The sequence below is a fragment of the Channa argus genome, chromosome 19, assembly GCF_033026475.1.
Source record: "Channa argus isolate prfri chromosome 19, Channa argus male v1.0, whole genome shotgun sequence".
Taxonomy (NCBI): domain Eukaryota; kingdom Metazoa; phylum Chordata; class Actinopteri; order Anabantiformes; family Channidae; genus Channa; species Channa argus.
Genome location: NC_090215.1, coordinates 2,137,413 through 2,155,965, shown reverse-complemented (window position 1 = coordinate 2,155,965; position 18,553 = coordinate 2,137,413). Strand labels below are relative to the sequence as shown.

The window sequence follows — 18,553 nt, the reverse complement described above, 5'->3', positions numbered from 1 at the left end:
TTTTGAGTTTCTTAATAAATCCATGACATAATCCGCCCGAGATAGAGCTGTGTGTTGTTTCTGAAAGCTACATCACTGAAGTCATTGTTAGTAAGAAACAACCCAGTCCCCTTCAACGCAACGTCGTCTTGTCAAATAACATTCTCTATTACGGCTGCCTGTAGGGAAATCCTCCGGAGCACGAGCGCTGTAGAGCGAGCGCAGCCTCCGTCTGAATCTGGAGGTTTATGCCTTTGCTGGCCCTCGCGTGTGATCCCTCCTATCGTACTGCTCACAAAATGTGTGTGTGGATGTGTGTGTACACACGGGTCGGATTGAATTGCTGCTACTTTCACGAACGCCTAGTAAAAACACAAATTAGTTAGACATTAAAAAAAAAAAAAAAAAAAAAGGATTTCAAATGGAAAAGGCATCAACTCTAACCCTTGTTGCTCAACAAAATATGGAGCATGTCAATTTTATTCAGTTGTAAGAAAATCAAATCCAATAGTGACAGTATGAAGAGAATTTTTTAATTTTTTTTTAAATGTGAGGCAATGTATAAATACAACTGACAAAGGCGAAACAAACAATAGCCTAGGTCCGAATACTCTGTTATTACTAATATAAGCTGTAAAAAGAATGCCCACATGTTTATAGATCTATTTATAGCACAAATAAAGTCGAAAAATGATAAGTCCTTTTTTCAGAGCGCACCTGAAAGCAGCATAAGCCTCATGGTTATGTGTGTGTGTGTTGCTGTGCGCTGGCGCTTGGTTTGTGAGGCAGAGAGTTGCGTGCGAAGAGCTCGACATGTCATTCAGAGGAATCCGCCACCTGAAACGCAAGGAAGTGAAGGCGACTCAATTGGGTATAAAGCATCAGCCAACATCTGCCCCGAGCAGTGCAAAGCTGATGAAAACATCAGCTCGGAGCTCGTACGGGACCTCTCCGGTTTATTTGATTTCACTTGGATTTATCATTCGGCATTATCGAGTCGGTGCACCCCGGGAGACGCATCTCTTTTCTGCACTTAAAGTGAATGTGGCTTAACAGTCAATACTATACTGGAACTAACTAATATCCACAGAGATTTGGGGTCAGTGCATGTTGAATTTTTTATTTGATTAATTCTTGTGTGATGTTGTTGTTGTTGTTTTTTTTTTTGTTTTTTTTTTTAACAGCAGTATTATTCTTTTAAGGTTTATTTTCTAATGATCCAACATGTCTTCTGCACTTAATTGACAAATTTAGTAATATTATTTATCTTATTTTGATTTGCATATTTGGTAGTTATTTATAGACTATCAAACCATAAATCTCATTTCTATGATAAATCAGACAGGCATAATATTGTGGTATTTATATGTTCCCATTTTTACAGCATAAATTAATTAGGCTTATTTACTTTAATGTTCGGCATGCAGAGATTTATTGCACATTTTACCCCAGTGAGTAAATTCTATTGACACAATGTGCATAAACAACTCTGAACACGTGTCAGTGCAGAGTGTTAACGTTCCTTTACCTCATCCACAGCGCACCTGTTACCTCCGCCGAGCGCGAGATCATGATCCCTCCGGGAGACTGCATGTATGCGGGCAGAAAGAGGAGGAAGCCCATCCAGAAACAGTTAAGGACTAGTATGCGACCTGTGTGAAAATAATGCTTTGTGGTTCACAGTTGCACATTGTGTCGTGTGTCTTTTCTAGCATGGTAGACTAATATGCAGGTGTCAATCTGTGATAAAGAGAGGCATGACATCATTTAGAGACAGCCACATAAAGGTGTAAAAATGACAACATAAGGTCATCTGATATACACTGCAGAAAAATACCCAATTATAATGTACACTGTTTTGGTTGCAAACATATTATTAATAAAGAAATAATTTAGCACTTCATATGAAAGGCTTTGAAAATTTCACACACACACATATAGACATATAGATATCTATATCTGTATATAATGTTTTTAGCAGTGAAGATGCTTCTATTATTTTTCAACACTTTCTATTTGCTTCATATTTATATCTTCGCCTTTGGCCTTATGAGTCATAGTTTGCATTTTCTTTATGGTTTTCTAACCTTTCTTCTTGAGATCTTAGGACATTTTTTTTTTTTTTTTTTGGACAACCTTGTCAGCTGATGTCATGAATAGTGAATTGCAGGTTATGTAACATTTTGAAGAGGGAAGTGGTAATTTAACAAGGCCCTGTGGCACTTTAAAGTTTTCATGTTTTGTGCTGCCTTTGCTGCTGATCTGAAAGGAAATCTTTGCCACATCAAATCGATACTGTACTTTTGAAATTCTACCCTGCTAGCTATGCCACTAGACATTTTAGGAGTTTGAAGTTTCCATTTCCATGCCTCTAGTTATCGATTAATCTTCTATTGCTTCATTGTCAAAATAAAAGCAATTTGGAGGTCTTATGTGTATTGTTGGACTTAAAATATATTAAGCTAAATAACCAGATGTTTTCCTTTGTATATTTTTTTAACACTAACAAGTAGAAAATGGGATTGTTAGTGGCGTCGTTGTGGTAAAAAAGGTCAAAGCACTGTTGTAGAAATATTGTCTCTGTGGAGATTAGAAACATTCAGCTATATAAATTGGAGATGAGAATTCCATGCAGATTATTTTAAGTACAGATGGTAAAGCTGTGATCCACCATACTAACATACACAAATAACTTTGTGCTTGAGGAGCATTTCTTATTCTCTACAACACTGACAAGGATTGTGCCGTGTATCCAGTGTACAGCTTTAATATCGCCAGTTGCTGACGGTCACAGTGCACAGTGTATATTTTCCTTTATTGTAAAGCTACAGCATTCACATCAAGCTGCAAAGACACATTCTTGAGACTGAAAGTTGGTTTGTTTCGTCGCGTGACGAAACAAACTATCGAATAAACAGAGTTGTCATTGGAGGAAACGGGATCGGCTCGGTCCGTGGTCTCTTGGGGAAAGCTGAGTCAAAAGGAAATACAGTTTAAAGAAAGAGGGAGTTGTGCAGACTGTGGTTTATTTGGTCATGTGTTTTTTCATGGGTTGGCAAAGTGCGGTGGTTACCTTACTTAACCAGACAAAACACGATCATGTTTGTGGCGTGTATCCTAACGTTGAAGAACGACTACAAAACAACGCCGACAAATAATGTAGGGAGCCATTTTTGACAAATTAGTACAAACGGAATATTTTCATGTTGTTAAAATCCTAATATGAGGCTAATATCGTATGAGTCGGACATTGCTCCACCTTCACCCAGAAAGTCAGTCGATGTGAGTGTGTTTATGTGGTAAGACAATGAAACATTAATATTGAAATATTAATTAGACACACACACACTCCTGATACCCTCTATGCTCTCTTAATCCCCTCTATTGTCTCATCATCAGGAAGCCGTCTTCTGCCAGTGAGAAAACCAACCCATCCAAGCGGCACCGGGACAGGCTGAACGCCGAGCTGGACCGGCTGGCCAGCCTGCTGCCGTTTCCCCAGGATGTGATCTCCAAGCTGGATAAGTTGTCCGTGCTGCGCCTTGCAGTTTCCTACCTCCGCGTCAAAAGCTTCTTCCAAGGTAAAGGAGGTTGAGTGATAACATTAGCAGTAATAGGGGCTGAGGTTTATGTGTGTATGAGTGTTTGAGCATCGCACGCTATGAATCAGACCAACATATGGGGTTAATAACAGGATATCAGCTGCTGTGAATTGACATAGAAGTCAAGGCTGTCCAACCCATAATACTGTGTGGCTATGATGCAGCATGCTGGCTGACTGTGGAAAGCTAGTATTTAAATTCTAAATGTTATTGGTATCAGTAACAATAGCTTTAGATGTAGTTTTATCCCGTTTCAATAGAATCTAATATTCAGTAGTTTTCGCTGGAAATGGTTCAAGATATTTGTTAGTAAATGAAAAAGTAAGGTCTGTGACGTGCCAAGCATTCAGGCTGGTGTGTGTTAAACTCAAACACAGTTTGATGGAAAGATCGTGTACAGGATATTCAACTAGTCTGTTATAGCATCTGTAAATAGGAGGATCTATTTGACTCTTCGTTTACTCTAAGTCCCTGTCATAACCTTTGTGTCTTTAAGTGAAATTAAGCAGTATATATTGAGAAAAACACGTGTTTTCCCACCCTCCCACCATCCACCGAATGCCTAATTTTCTCTGCTTGTGATGCACCACAGTGCACTTCAAATATTCATGTGCCATTTCTGGAACGTAATTTGTTGCTGGTGGCCGTGCTGGCTGCCTTACCAACAAGGGGGCCTGGATGTGACAGCTCTATAAAAACAAAGACTCGTCCCACATTTATACTGAGTAAATGCATATGATTAATTTAAAAGGGGGTGATGGGGAAAGGAAAGCCTGTAGGGAGGTAGCTCGCCACTTTCCTGGTCCTGGGGGCTGAAAGCTCCTCATTGAAAGCTGTTTTCTTGAGCTGGCAAAGGGATGTAAGCCTCTGACCAGCTGAGAGTTTTGAAGCTCCTTTTCTACACATGGGGGTCTCCCCTTTCACCTTCTCCTTCTCTGATCCTTACAATACCCTTAATCTCCATCATCCGCTGCCTCGGTTTGGCATGGCACACACCAACTGACACTCTCTTGGCCGAGGTCATGCAGCTTTACCCATGCACACACTCAGGTGCTTTACCTGGAATACTAATTTAAGTTAGCCATCACACACAGTTGCAGAACAAGTGCTAATCAGACTTGTTAAAGGTGCCTGTCCTGAATAGGAACCAATGCAGAGATTAAGGGTGCAACCGCCACCGTAATGAGGAGCGATGCCGGGTGCAGTAAAGGGCAACGTTTGAAAAAGAAGATTTGGTCACATATGAATGTGTTGGAATGGTCCTGTGTTACAGTGCTTTCTTAAACATAAAATTGAATAGTAAAGATGTGATTTAACTTGAAATATATTCTCTTTTCTCAACACACTTTGATGCCAAAACCTCTGCTGGGTGCCTTGTTATCAGTGGCAGCAGAGAGCAGCTTAGCTGCCTTTTGATGCCACACTAATGAAATTAATTAGAGTGGAACATGAGGGATTTGGCTCTGTGTATGTCCACAATCACTGCCCTCCCTCCCTTTGGTCAAATCTTTTGGTTTTGGAATTTCTGTTTTGTTTCCACTCATATTTAAACATGGAGCATGGCCATAGGTTTTCTGGAGAAATCTTAAGAAGTGCAACAAGTAGATTTCCACATCCTTCCTGTGGTTTGGAACAACAGTCATAATTGTCTCTTTTTTCCCCACCTTTCTTTTTAAACTGTGAGTCACTCACTGAAAACCTGCAACTTAAAGTTTCATTTGTCTTTATAAACAGTTTCACAGAGGAAGAATGATGTCTATTTGTATCTGGTGCAGTTATCCATTTTGTCCACAGGGAGGGGGATGTGTGAGAAGTTGCTACTGAGTCACTTCTCCTATCCAATTAAGTTAGTTGTCATTAGAGGGATAAGGATTTAGCTTCAGCTTGGATTGCATCATACGTTTTTTTCATAATATAAATTACATACTTTAAATAACTTTCTCTACTCCTTTTTCAGACACTTACAGCTATTTCATACCTAGTGTGTTAGAGGATTCACAGAAAGTGTAGTAGGTGGTTTTGGAGTCACCAGAGAGTCTCCTTTGCGTGACTGTTCATGGGTGGAGCACAGTGAGTTGTGTGTACTTATGCACTATATGCAAATATACCCCTAGGTGGTGTGTGTGTGTGTGTGTGTGTGTGTGTGTGTGTGTGTGTGTGTGTGTGTGTGTAAATAAAAAGCAACAACAGACAGATTTCCTTCCCAAGTTTCCCTTGATCATCATATTCCATGAAATTCAAGTGTGGCGTGTTTACAGGTACAGTACAATGAGATAAAATGTGGTATCTCACATGCCTCCACAGCTGGAAAGAAATTACGATTCTGATGTTGTACCACATAGTTTCCCTTTTTATAAGGTTTTGTGTAATGTGTATGGAGGATGCAAATAATTACTTTGAATATACAATAAAAGTTAGGATGTTTGGATATGAGAAAATATAATAAAGATCACTGCAGAAGGAACAATCTCTAGGTGCCTACAATCAAACTGTTATCAAGCTAGTTATCAAGTTCCATCAAGTTCCACTGCATGGAAACTTTTTCAAATGGGTTAGCATACAGGTAAAGCACACTGAGCCAGTGAAAATGGGCCAAGTCCAGAGGGTATGACCCCTTCAAAAAATAATAATTGTAAATTACAATCATCATTTCATAGCCTAAAGATGATGTAGAGTTCTTTGCCCCCTGGTTCTTGTTTAATTACTATTTTAGGTCAGGGAATCTATATTTTCAGCATTTGTAGACAGATTCCTAAGCAAGTAGGTCCATGTAAAAATGTGTGTGTGTGTGTGTGTTCACTCTTCCATGTTAAGTCTCTGACCTCGCTGTAATTGCTGAGCTTGTTAAATATTTACCCTAAGGATTAACTATCCCTCTTCCTTTGTTTTTCTGCCCCGATTGCCTTTATTTCTCCTCCGGTGTATGTTGTTTGAGTCTGTTCTCTACTATTGTGCTTCACTGCTTTTTATCTTAGAAACTACAATTTGCTATAGTTGAATATTTAATCAGGTTCCGGTCATATTTTTTTTAGACGGAAAGAGGTAATTAAAAGCAATTTGTAGAGAGATTCTTTCGCTGTGCAAAATGTGTGATGCTGAAAGCGTGTTGGTGGATAACTTTCAAGGGAATGTGACACACGTTTTGTGTTCTTTCCACCTTTAATCGCATTCCGTAATTTGTTTCTCTGTTTATTTTCTTTCCTACTTACCTCTGCCTTATCCCCTGTTGCTCCGATGCGTGTTGGACTGATATGAACTGACACAGCCTCTAACAAGGCTAAAAGTCATCAGTGCTTGTGATTGGAATCAGATGGCAGTTTAAAACAGAGAACCTAGAGACTACATAATAAGGGTCAGACCTTCCTCCTTGTCGTGTTGTGGCACGACATGTTGCCATTTCTTTTGTAGCCTTTGTTTGTGGTGTGAAATGCAGTGAGTGGTTGATATTGTGTGGGTTGTATATCACTGGCTTATCACCTGTCTCTCTTATAATACACAGTGTGTCACCCAAGTATAACCATGGGGCTATGTGCCCAGAGTGACTAGAAAAGTTTCATTCGGCACTTCTGTGCCTTTGGACACCTGCTTTTAAAGTACGCTTTGATGTTGTGTGCTTCTTCGAGGCGAGTCTGATGGCATCTGTCAACATCTCAGGTCTTGACCTTCATGGCACTGCACTGGGGATCAGATGTATGCTTCCGCTCTTCTGGTACAACAGCTTCTGTACCCTCAGTATTGACTTGAACCTTTTGTTGTGAAGTTGATTGGTGGACAAGAGCAAGATTTAGGGTTTCTTTTGGGGGGGATGCATTTATTAACCTTAATTTGATATGTGTCAGTGAAAAACAATACAGGAAACATGAGGAGAGAGAATAAGGGCTTTACATGTAACAAAGGTCCCCAGCTGGACTGGAACCAGGTTTTGTGGCATATACTGCAACCATTTGGCTTCTACCCACAGAGGATTTGTTATTGTCTGTAACTTAGGCAACACCTTAAACAACCCTGTCTTCTAAAAAACATTACCTACAAGGAAACTGCTAATGTAAATTTATTTAACTTATTATAGGTAGATTATATTTTCTATTAATTTAATGGGTATACTGTATCCTAACAATTAGCATAAATGTCAAGTTGCAAATATGTTGATACTGAACATATCAGTAAAAGGTTCACTAATTGGTATATGATCTCCATCTGACTCACTGTTTAATAAATTAATTATGTTTATTAATAAATGTAGCGCTGCGTTCATTTAAAAAATATGTTGGAACATAACCCATCCAGAGATAACAATCCCGCCCCAAAAAAACATTTGGTTGCAATTTAGTTGCGCAGAAACAAAATGTTTAGTAGAAAGGGCCACTTCAAATATTCAAATTCACCTTTAATTGCAAGATCCTGCAACATTCCACCTTATAAGACTGGACTGACTTGTTCAGTAGATTTTCAGTCTTACTGTAATCAGGGCTGTTTTGACCTGTTTCCTTGTTGCTTGTTTCAAGATATTGTAAAGTCGTAGACATAGACAAGTCAGTTTAACATAAAGATCCGTTGGGAGCCATGTGCATGTACAGATAATTTCCCATGGTTGTTTCTCTGCTTATGAAGAGGTTTTACATACTGTCACAGTTTTTTATAATACTTTTTCATGTTGTTCAGTCGTATTTTATGTGCACATTTTAAGGAGGGCCTGGTGGATCAGTGTTAAAACAATGGGTTGGGACGCAGAAGGCCACAGGTTCGAATCCGACCCTGGCCGGGTGAGGCCCCACCTAGCCGCTAAGAGCCACCCTGGTGCCGGTCCCAAGCCCGGATAAAATGGGAGGGTTACGGCAGGTAGGGCAGTCAGTGTAAAAAAAAAAACAAAAAAAAAAACATGCAAAATCAACGTGCAGGACGCGTTGTGCTGTGGCGCCTCATGAAGGGATAAGCCAAAAGCCATTGTGTTTTTAAGGAGTAACAACACTAAAGCTTCAGTCACAGCAGTCACCATCCTCTAAAACTTTGGATGGGTATCAAGGAAAGCACTTTTTTTTCTCTATAAATGGACAAACACACAGACACACACACATGATTCATCTGGATCTTTTGTGCTAAGAAATAAAGATATGCACTCTGCCCTCCATGAGAAATCATCAAGGTGAAAATCCTCTTGTTCAGTGCAACGCAGCTCTGAAAATCATCAATGTCTAGAAATATATCATAACAGTTCCTAATGTTACCACAAAAACAAATGTCCTTTCCAAAAATAAATACCTGTGGTAGTAATACATCCACGTCGCATTAGGGTATGTTTATAAGTGTGTCTGTCTCGAAGTGCTCAATTAATTCAAAGTCCCGCCTTTCTTTATTGCTTGGTCCAGGCAGGGTGTTGACAGGGAACACACACACACACAAATACGCACACACAAAAGTAATGAGAGATTAGAGTGTAATTATGTATGTATGCATATGCGTGTGTGTGTGTGTCAAATATATGTGTCAAATTTAGAAACCCAGTATACTGATTGCCTCACTGATACACACACACACACACACACACACACACACACACACACACACACACACACACACACACACAAACACACAATCCAGCCATACTGCAGCCATCAGTGATTAGAGCTACACTTGTTAATCTCCCAACAGTTTCAGTATGTGTGTTATCTGCCTCTAAATGCTGGGTGAGCTGCAATAAAAGAGGAAGAGAAAGGCCACAGAGCCCGCAGACTCATGCCAGGCATACGCCACTTTTGACGTCAGCTAGCAGACAGGAGACTGTTTTGTAACTAAGTCACCGTCGTCTAATAGAGGAAGAAGGGGAAGAAGAAAAGCAATTTATCTATCGCTCAATCAATCTAGGTTCTTATTCTTAACACTTGTAAGAGAATTACATGTGTATAAGCCACCATCACTGTTTAGCTTAATCCCTTTCATTGCAAATCTGTATCAGATCAGGTCAGACCAAGTGCTGACAGTTCGATTTCCAAAAGAGGGAAGTTCTGCAGCGTGATAGCTGCTTCAGGAATTGACTTTTTTGCTCAGGGATGAACATGCATGTCAGGAAGAGTTTGTTTACTAAACTCTCAGTGACCCTAGACTTTTTCCTTCCCTATACCCTACCACCCCAAGACAGACAAGACACCGACGCAAGATAAATCAGCATGCCACACAAACTATAAATGACGTGAACAGGTTTAGCAATAGAAAGGTCAGGATGTGGTCAGCTCACTATTGTGCTGAGTTTTGAGCTGTCCGACTGCACCCACAGTTACGCCATACAGAGATACAGTCTCCAGATACTGGCTAAATCCTTACAGGTTTGCATGCAGCACAAATGACAGTATATGTGGACTTTTTCCACCATGTAAATGCACCGTTTGGGACATTGTCTTTGTTAAAGACTTGCACACACTGTTGTCAGCTTTTACCTTTTTCATGTTTGCACTCCCTCCTTACAGCTACAAAGTCCTGGGTCTGCATGCGCCATGCATCAGTGGACTTTCTGTGTGGATTTGCATATTCTTCCTACTTGGGTTTCCTCTAGGAACTCCTCATATCTTCCCTAGTCCAAAACATACATATTAATTACTGACTGTAAATGGCTCATTTGGGAATGTGAACCTGAGTGGTTGGTAGTCTCCATGTGTCACCCCTATGATGGACTGGCGACCTGTCCATGCTGTACTCTGCCTCTTGCTTAATGGCAGCTGAGATCAGCTCTGACTCCACCTCGACCCTTAAAAGGATAAGCGGTAAAAATAATGGATGTTGTTCAGTGGAAAACAACAAACAAAGGAGCTCTTCTTCTTGCCATCAGGAGGTGGCCATCACATTTTCAAGCATGCATGTGTGGAATGTCTCTGCATACGTGTATCCCCCCCCCCCCCCGATTGTCGTATGAATAGAAGCTTGTCCTCATTCACACGAACGAGCCTTTTAAACTTCCCGGGTAACTAGCGTCAACTCGACAAGCTGTGAATCCATGCTTGCATGCTTTTTTTCTTGGTGCTTTAGCTACAGAGGATTGCACATTTGAGTTCTCCATCACGCAATGTATTAAAGCCCAAATCTTAATTAAGCCATCACCCCATCATATCGGTTAAGTGTCATATGTCACAGGAGCTCGAAGACAGATACGAGCAGCTTCCCCAATGCTGTACTGGTTATGGTAACATAAAAGCTCTTGTTCACCCTGAGCTGTTACATTACAGGACTTTATAAGAAATGCTGTGATTGATTTGAGCATTTATCTTAAAGTGGAGAAATGTAGCATTTGAACTTTTGTGTCACAGAAGTGGTCAAGCTGTTTTTTTTTTTTTACGAGTGGTTTATGCTTCATATTTGTTTAAGTAATCAGCACACATCACTTAGCACTTAAGATTTAACCATATGTATTGATTATGAGGATGTGTGTGTGGTGTTGAAGCAAAGAGTTATTTGTTCTTCAAATATTAATTTTGAGGATACAGTTACACGTTGACTCTCACTTTTCCCCCATTTTAATCACTTTTCTTCATCTTAAACATTTTTGCCCTTCTATATGTTTCGCTGACCTCTTTGAAAAGAAAATCACCTCTCATGCCCATCTGCTTTGTTGAGTGCGTGATCAGGCTAAATGACAGTGCTCAGGCTTTTCTGCTTCCTCTTTCCTCTGCATGCAATGTGTGTAATTCCGTGCTAAATACAGAGGTGAACGTATGGCCAGCTAAAACATTTCCAGTGTAAATGTTAATTTTCAGTTTAAATATGATACATTCCCTTTGTTTCAGCCAACAAATAAGGTCTCTATGCTGCAGTAATCGTCCTCACAATAGCTGTTAACTACCACGACAGGCCAGCTATATTAATCCCTTGTATGCATCGTCAACTGTGAATGGAGAAGCCGCCGCATGCATTCAGGATCCTCACAACTAACTCATTAGTTGCTTAAATCAAAGGCGCGACACTAGCTTTGTCTGTAGCTGACCTCTCGTGCCACAGACACTGAACTCGCTTGATTGGCGTTGTACTGCGTTGGCCTGGGAGGGTCAATAGAGCCCCTTGAGATCACAAAAGGCCATAAGTGAATTACTCAAATAAGTGCAGAGGGGAGCCCCATTAGACGCTAACTGTAACAGCTAGTGGCGGCTGCACAGCAATGGGAGGTGTGTGTGTGTGTGTGTGTGTGAACAGACGGGTAGAGTGTGTGTTTGAGTTTGAATGAGTGTGAATGGACAGCCAGGACTCAGGCACAGCAAGCAGAAGCCTTTGTTGGCCCAACACTATTGTTGGAAGCTGTCTAGTGTAATTACTGTCACAGCTACCGCCTAGTGCGCTGCTCTGCCTGAGCAAGAGAAGCACAGAGGGACACAGAGGGAAGCAACAAGCACCCCAAGCCTCTGGAGATTAAGTTGATAATTATATTATGGAAGCACTTTAAGCATGCAGTGAAGCTGCAAGGTTGCTGACAAACCCCAGCTGTTGTTTTACATATTTTATAATATCGTGTCACTCAATTAGAAATCTTGAAAGCTGCTCTGAAGTCAAGTATATTTAAAGATCACCGAGTGTACAAACTGTAGAAAATTTACTGTTACTGAGTAGTGAGCTTACTGGCAGACATACTTATTATTGCAAACATTTGTTCTGCTTTCTTTTGCACTGTGCTATTTTTACAAGCACGCCACTCTAGCCATGCTTGAACCTAACTGCACCCCTTTTGGCCTCCGTTAAATAATTTCATATTGTTAATTTATATTTATCCCCCCACACAACAAACAAATAGAGTTTTTTGATCTCCATGCAAACATGCAATATAGCCCACGGCTTTAATCCTGCCCAAAGCCACATGTTGAAAGCCCATTTGATAACTCATTAAGCCTCAGAATGTTTTTTTTTTTTTTTTTTCTGCGTGCAGGGAAATAACTTCCTGAACTTAAGGAAAAGTTTTGTAACTGAATGACTAAAACCATTTTGCAACAAGTATTTTTTGCAACATTACAAGTACTATACTGTATGAGGGTTTTACAGGAATTGCTATTAACATTGCAGGGTGTCATCAATAGAATTAGTAAAAACAAGGATCACTGAATTGCCAAGCATGTCTCCCTCCACTGTTGTGTTTTCAAGGATCTCAGATGGGACTTAAAGCACTGACCAATGTCATGATACTGATTCACTCTGTTGAACCAAAAACTGGCTGTCACTTTAGCTCAAATGGCCATCAATTTTCCCCTCACAGTGAGCTCTTAAGATCAGCTACATGTAACACATAGCCACTTGCAGAAATAGCTCAGTGGCATTAGTAGATGTCAGTTGCAAACTGTCGATGATTGAACTGAGAAAAGTGATGAATGACCTACAATACGCTGCTGATGCTCTGACACTATACAGGAAAATGTTAACGCTTTCGTTCCATTAACCGTGGAAATGACTTTGGCCTGGTTGACTTTAACAATAGTCATAGCCAGGTTATCCATTGTTGGCCCCTTTCAGTGAGGCAAGAAGTTGTTTGATTTCTGTCTGGCATCTTGGAAATGTAGACATTTCTAATTCAAATAGACCTCACTATTAAAATAGTAGGTATTCATATTAAAGGAAGAAATTAAGCCACATGAATTATGGCTTTCAAACATTCATTCTAGATTTAACAAACCCTGTCACATTGGTCTTGCATTCATATGATGCGGTCATCTACTGTATCACATGCAAAACCTAACAAGGTGGCATTACAGGTATCACATACAGTGGTTTACATCAAAAATTGGCTAAATAATTCCTGGTATTTTTTGGCATTCATGCCTTTATTAGATAGGTGCCAGTAGTGAAGGAAGCGTGTTGGAACCATCACCATCATTATATCAAAATAGAAACTTTACTTTAAACTTAACTTTATATGGCCCTGCTGATTTAGCTGTACACCATTCATCATTAGCCACTATCAGCTCATAATTATGGCTCAGCAGGTGACCTTTGGCCAACAGCTCTGATAATTATGACAGAAGCCGTCTGACTTGGTGATGTATTTTAAAGATAAAGAAAGTCTGCTTAAGGAGGAAATCGGGGTGGATGTTAAAAGCAAAGGACTTTCAAGTGGGAGATAACTGCTTGTTTCCTACTTTCAGCTAAGAGTAGACGATTGTGCTTCAGTGTTTTAATCAAAATCAAATTCTTTCCATAAACTTTCCTTACCACATATATTTTGTGCCTAAACCTACGTTTTGACCTTTGACCTGAAGCGTGACCTTTATATGGCATGTTAACAAACCTACACAAACTACTAGGATATGGTAGGTTGCCTCTTGTATAATACTTATAGGCTAATGCCTTTATGTATTAGTTCATGAAATGGTGTGATAACTTCTCAATTGAATGCTTAGCCAATAGGCCTTTTCTTTCTGAGCAACACCTGGCTGCAACACACTTCTGGCTGATATGAACGATTTGACAATGTATTGTAATTTTCCTAGGTAATTGACAAAAAAAAAAAAAAACAGTATGGTATTTAATATATTCTTTTTGTTTTGTTGATAGTATCTAAAGTTTTGAATCAATCTACCCAGGGACTGCAGACGAAAATCAGCCTTTAGGCTAAATCTCACACATTAACATCTTTTGACGTTAATGCGTGTTGTCCCTGCTTTATAACGGAATAAATGAAACAAAAGACATGAAACTGAAGGGTAAACTTTATGCAAGTGATGTTCCTGATAATAATAATAATAGGCCATGTTGGTTTTCTGAAGGTTACTCTTGTGGCATGTCTACAACCTGTATTAACATGTCATCAGATTGTGTCTGTGTGCTGGCTGCCTTGGTGCACCGTACGTCAACCCATTTGTTTTGTCTGTCACCTCCATTTATCTTAATTGAAGCATGCTTCAGTGTGCAACCGTGGCCTGGGCTTGGTCCCTGCTGTTGTTCCCTAATGTAAATCGATATGTTTCCATGTGGTTGGAAAGATCACTAACCAAAGGTGGCATCTGACCCGATAAAGCTCGATACGCTAACTACCATCAGCCAGATGAGGTCCCCTTTCAACAGTATTTGATATGGGAAAACAGTAGCACGTAACTCGCCCGAGTAAAAATAGTTCCTCTGATCATGTCATATAATGTTAGAGTTATTTGGAGGAGCTTTAGGGGAATATTTTTTCTTTTTTTTTTCAATCTCAGATGAGGTTAGCCAGTACATTCACCATACAAATTTCACTGACATCAAATCAAAACCTCTTATTGTAAAAACCGTAGGTTTTAGTGAAAAAAGGCTACACAAAGGGCTAATTAAAGACGACTAGAGAATGTGATGCAAAGGGGTGTTTAAAAGGGTTTGTATGTGTTTGGGTTTGTTTTTGTTATATTTTTTTTTTTATTGGATGGCAGGAACTCGTTGCACTCTGTGCACCCAGAGCAGTCTGAACTCTGAGTGAACTCCTGCTCTCTGCCGAATTATCATCAAATGAGTGAGCTGGACAAAATCTTTTTTAGGGTGGAGAGAGACGTGAGCCGAGGGTACAGCAAGAGGGAGCGAGGGTAAAGATAGTTGGGAGGTGAACAGCACAACAGCAGGATCAGCTTTGACTTGACAGCATCCAGGGACATTGTTAAAGAAGAACAGCTCTGCTGGGGCAAGTGTCCTACCCATGGCAGTCAGGTATCTAGTCAGTCAGGATGGGCAAAGTGTGATGGGGGGGGGATGGTGACTGAGAGACAAAGAAAGAGAAAGAGAAAGGCAGTTGCATGATTTCTGCTTGGCACAGCTCTTTTGCCCCCCCGGCTGTTGATTGTTAGCCAAGAGAAAGAAAGGTAACATTTGAAGTTTTCAACGGTAAATAGAGTCGCAAATGTGCTCTAATGGTTACCGGGATTTATTTAGGATGTGTGCATATGGTTGTGCATGTGTAGTTGGATGTCTATTAAAAAAAAAAAAACAGGAGGTGGCAAGAAATTTCAGCTTGTATCTGTCATATGTCAGACGACCAAATTGCATTGCACTGTTAATGGGAAAATCTCCAAGGGGGATTTTCATTTTGCACAGCCACTCACTCACTCACAAGCGCACACACAAACACACACACACAAAGCAACATATGGGGGGGTTTGTGGTGCAGGAGGTACAGCGTTCATTCACCAATCCCCTAGTTGTTGGTTCGATCCCCGGCTCCTCTGTTGAAGTGTCCTTGAGCAAGACATTGAAGCCCTACTTAGTCGCTACTGGTGAGCATTGGCCAGCATAGCACCTCCCCCATCGGTGTGTGACTGTGAGTGCAAATGGGTGAGTACGAATCAGTGTAAAGCGCTTTGAGTGCCAATAGGTAGAAAAGTGCAGACCATATTTGGTACTGTAACACGTTTTTGAGAAGAACCTCTTTTATTTATAAATGTGTTGAATGTGTTGAAACTAGGCAAGCAGGGGGTGGCAATGGGAGGTTTGAGTGTTTTTGAAAGTATTAGTCACCCTGAAATCACTCCATCGCACAGCTTGGAAAATCTAACTATCTAACTATATTATGAAGCATTGTAATAATCATATGTGGCATTCTGTTTCTTAGAAGTAAATATAGGATTAACATTTCCATAATATTGAAACCCATTACCTATTAGAATCTTTGATCTAGGGAGTTGGTACATTTTCAGAGGCATGTTCTCAAATCAAATAAAAAAGCTTATGCTGCTTATGGGTTAATTAAATCTTACACACACACTCATACTATTTAAAAGGTTTTAGTTAGTGTTTCATCTGTTTGCATCTCTTTAAATGACAACTGCTTTCACCTCACAGGGCCATAAAACACCAAGCCAATAGTCAGTTGTCCGCCACTGTTGATCCATTGGTAAACATTGGTTGGCCTAGTTTTTGTGGTGTATCCTGCACTGTGGGGGCTAGTCAGACCCCTGCTGGTGGCTTTTTAAACAATTTTAACATTTTGAATTCAGCAATGTAAGCTAACACTGCTTCGTTTAGTCTGTTCCAGGTCGTCTGCTTTCTTTTCCCCCCAAAGAAGCGCAGTATGTGCATGTTACACGCTCATCAGTTGTAGTCTGTAGTCTGTGGTTTGTTAAAGTGTCACTTGTTGGCCCAAATGAAAAGTGACGTGAGTTGGTCTTTATTGGCACTAGTGTGTCATGGCCCTTACATGTCAGCTACCATTTTGGCAGCATAGAACTGGTTCTTTTATATTTGCTTACATTATAACACCTTGCAGTGTCTCAAGTTGTTTGCAGATTTACTGCAACGGCTTTTATTACTTACACTGCAGTGTAGCTGACATTGTCTTTCAATTACACACTTCACTACTGCACATTAAACCTTTCCCGACACTTTGTTTTTATACTTTCACTGAAACATTAATCAATTTATCCCCTACACTGTCACTCAAGGTTTACACTTAAATTTACAATTCACCTTCACTTTGTGTTTATGCTTTAAATGTCTCAAAACATAATTTTCAGCAGCTTTTAGATTTGCATTTTGACTGCTACTTTACCAACAAGTACCTCAGTATTTCAGATAAACTGAATGTTACAAATGTAAAAATAAATTCTCTAGTTAAAGCTACAGTTTCATTATCAGGAATATCAGCATCGTTTATTCTGTTTGTGACCTTATTAGAAACAAAGCCACAGACGTTAAGTCTCTGGACTTGAGGAGAAGAGCTGACGAGTTATTCATCAGGCATAATGACAGAATCTCCTAAAGGCGACACAATACAGAAACCAAAGGCTTCAACTCAGCTTTTAATATCAGGAACAGGGCCACATCATGGCCAATGTAATGAGATAAGCGAGTTGTCTGTACAGCACAGGATGGAAAGATTGATATTGCTGAATTAGGACTGCTCTCAGAGCGAGCACAAGATATTTACGACACAAGGAAAAGGAACAGGAAGAAGAAGAGAGAATGAGTAAATGGGAAAACAAGGACAAGAAGAGAAATTGACAGAAAGAGGTAGTGAAGATGAAGTGCCAGGCTCTTTCTATCCCTGAGGATTGTGTTTAAATTGGCATGTTGCAGAAAGAGCACTGTTAGACTGAATTTAAACAGCTACTGGCTTCACCCACAGCAATACACACACACACACACACACACTCTCTCACACACACACACACACACACACACTGGGCCCCCTCCCTTCACTAAGCTTGCGTGCGGAGCTGGGAAATTCTCGATGTTAATGTGACTGGGTTTGTTTTCATCATCAAATTGCAAATGATGATGCAAATTGCAAACATACACACTCGTGCGCGCGTGTGCACTCACACACTCATAGACGCGCACACACACACACACACACACACACACACACACACACACACACATACATATATATATATATATATATATATATATATATAAAATATATATATATATACACCCACATTTATCCAGTCAGATTACTGACAGTGTAATCCTTGTTTTCATACAATGTCATCTGTCAAATATAGAGCTGGAAGTGGCTCCCACCCATGTTTATTTTTTATTCACCACACCCATAATTTTTCAATCATATGTGATTCCTATTGTAGCATTTCTTGACCTATAATGGATCACAGTGCTTTCTCTGGCTGGGTTTCCAGATTAACACATGCTAGGGTGGGATAACAATTAGTCTGGAAGCACGGTGATTAAAACGGAATTTGAGTGGAGTGTTGGCATATTTGTAATTTTAACTACAAAACCTTCACATCTTAAACCCTTAAACTGTAAATTAATACAAAGCTAAATCATGATTAGTCAATTAGTGTGGGACACAGTTAAAAAAACTATATTATATTAGTATAAAAACTAAAGCAAACGTTTTTGTTTTGCAGGGTTTTAACTTAACCCTAATTATTTGAGAAATGAAATGTTAATAAACTCCAATGAGTTTCTCGCTGTGAGAAGTAGATCGTCTCACTGTCAAAAGTTAGACCAGCCCAGAAAACATTGTCATCAAAAGGCATAGATATGACAGCCAGCTCCAATGTTGAAAACCTGCACAAATATAGCAG

General features: G+C 39.9%; 1 protein-coding gene across 2 annotated transcripts in view; it reads left to right on the top strand.

The window, feature by feature from the left end:
• The first annotated feature begins 756 nt into the window (after positions 1-756).
• The window catches only part of ahrra (aryl-hydrocarbon receptor repressor a), a 69,325-nt gene continuing 51,528 nt past the window's right edge, over positions 757-18,553 (top strand). For both annotated transcript variants that reach the window (XM_067486582.1, XM_067486581.1), the window contains exons 1-3: positions 757-1,078; positions 1,519-1,611; positions 3,379-3,560. In XM_067486582.1, coding sequence (XP_067342683.1) covers positions 1,550-1,611; positions 3,379-3,560 — 244 coding nt within the window. In that variant the 5' untranslated portion in view covers positions 757-1,078; positions 1,519-1,549. The remainder of the gene's footprint in view (positions 1,079-1,518; positions 1,612-3,378; positions 3,561-18,553) is intronic.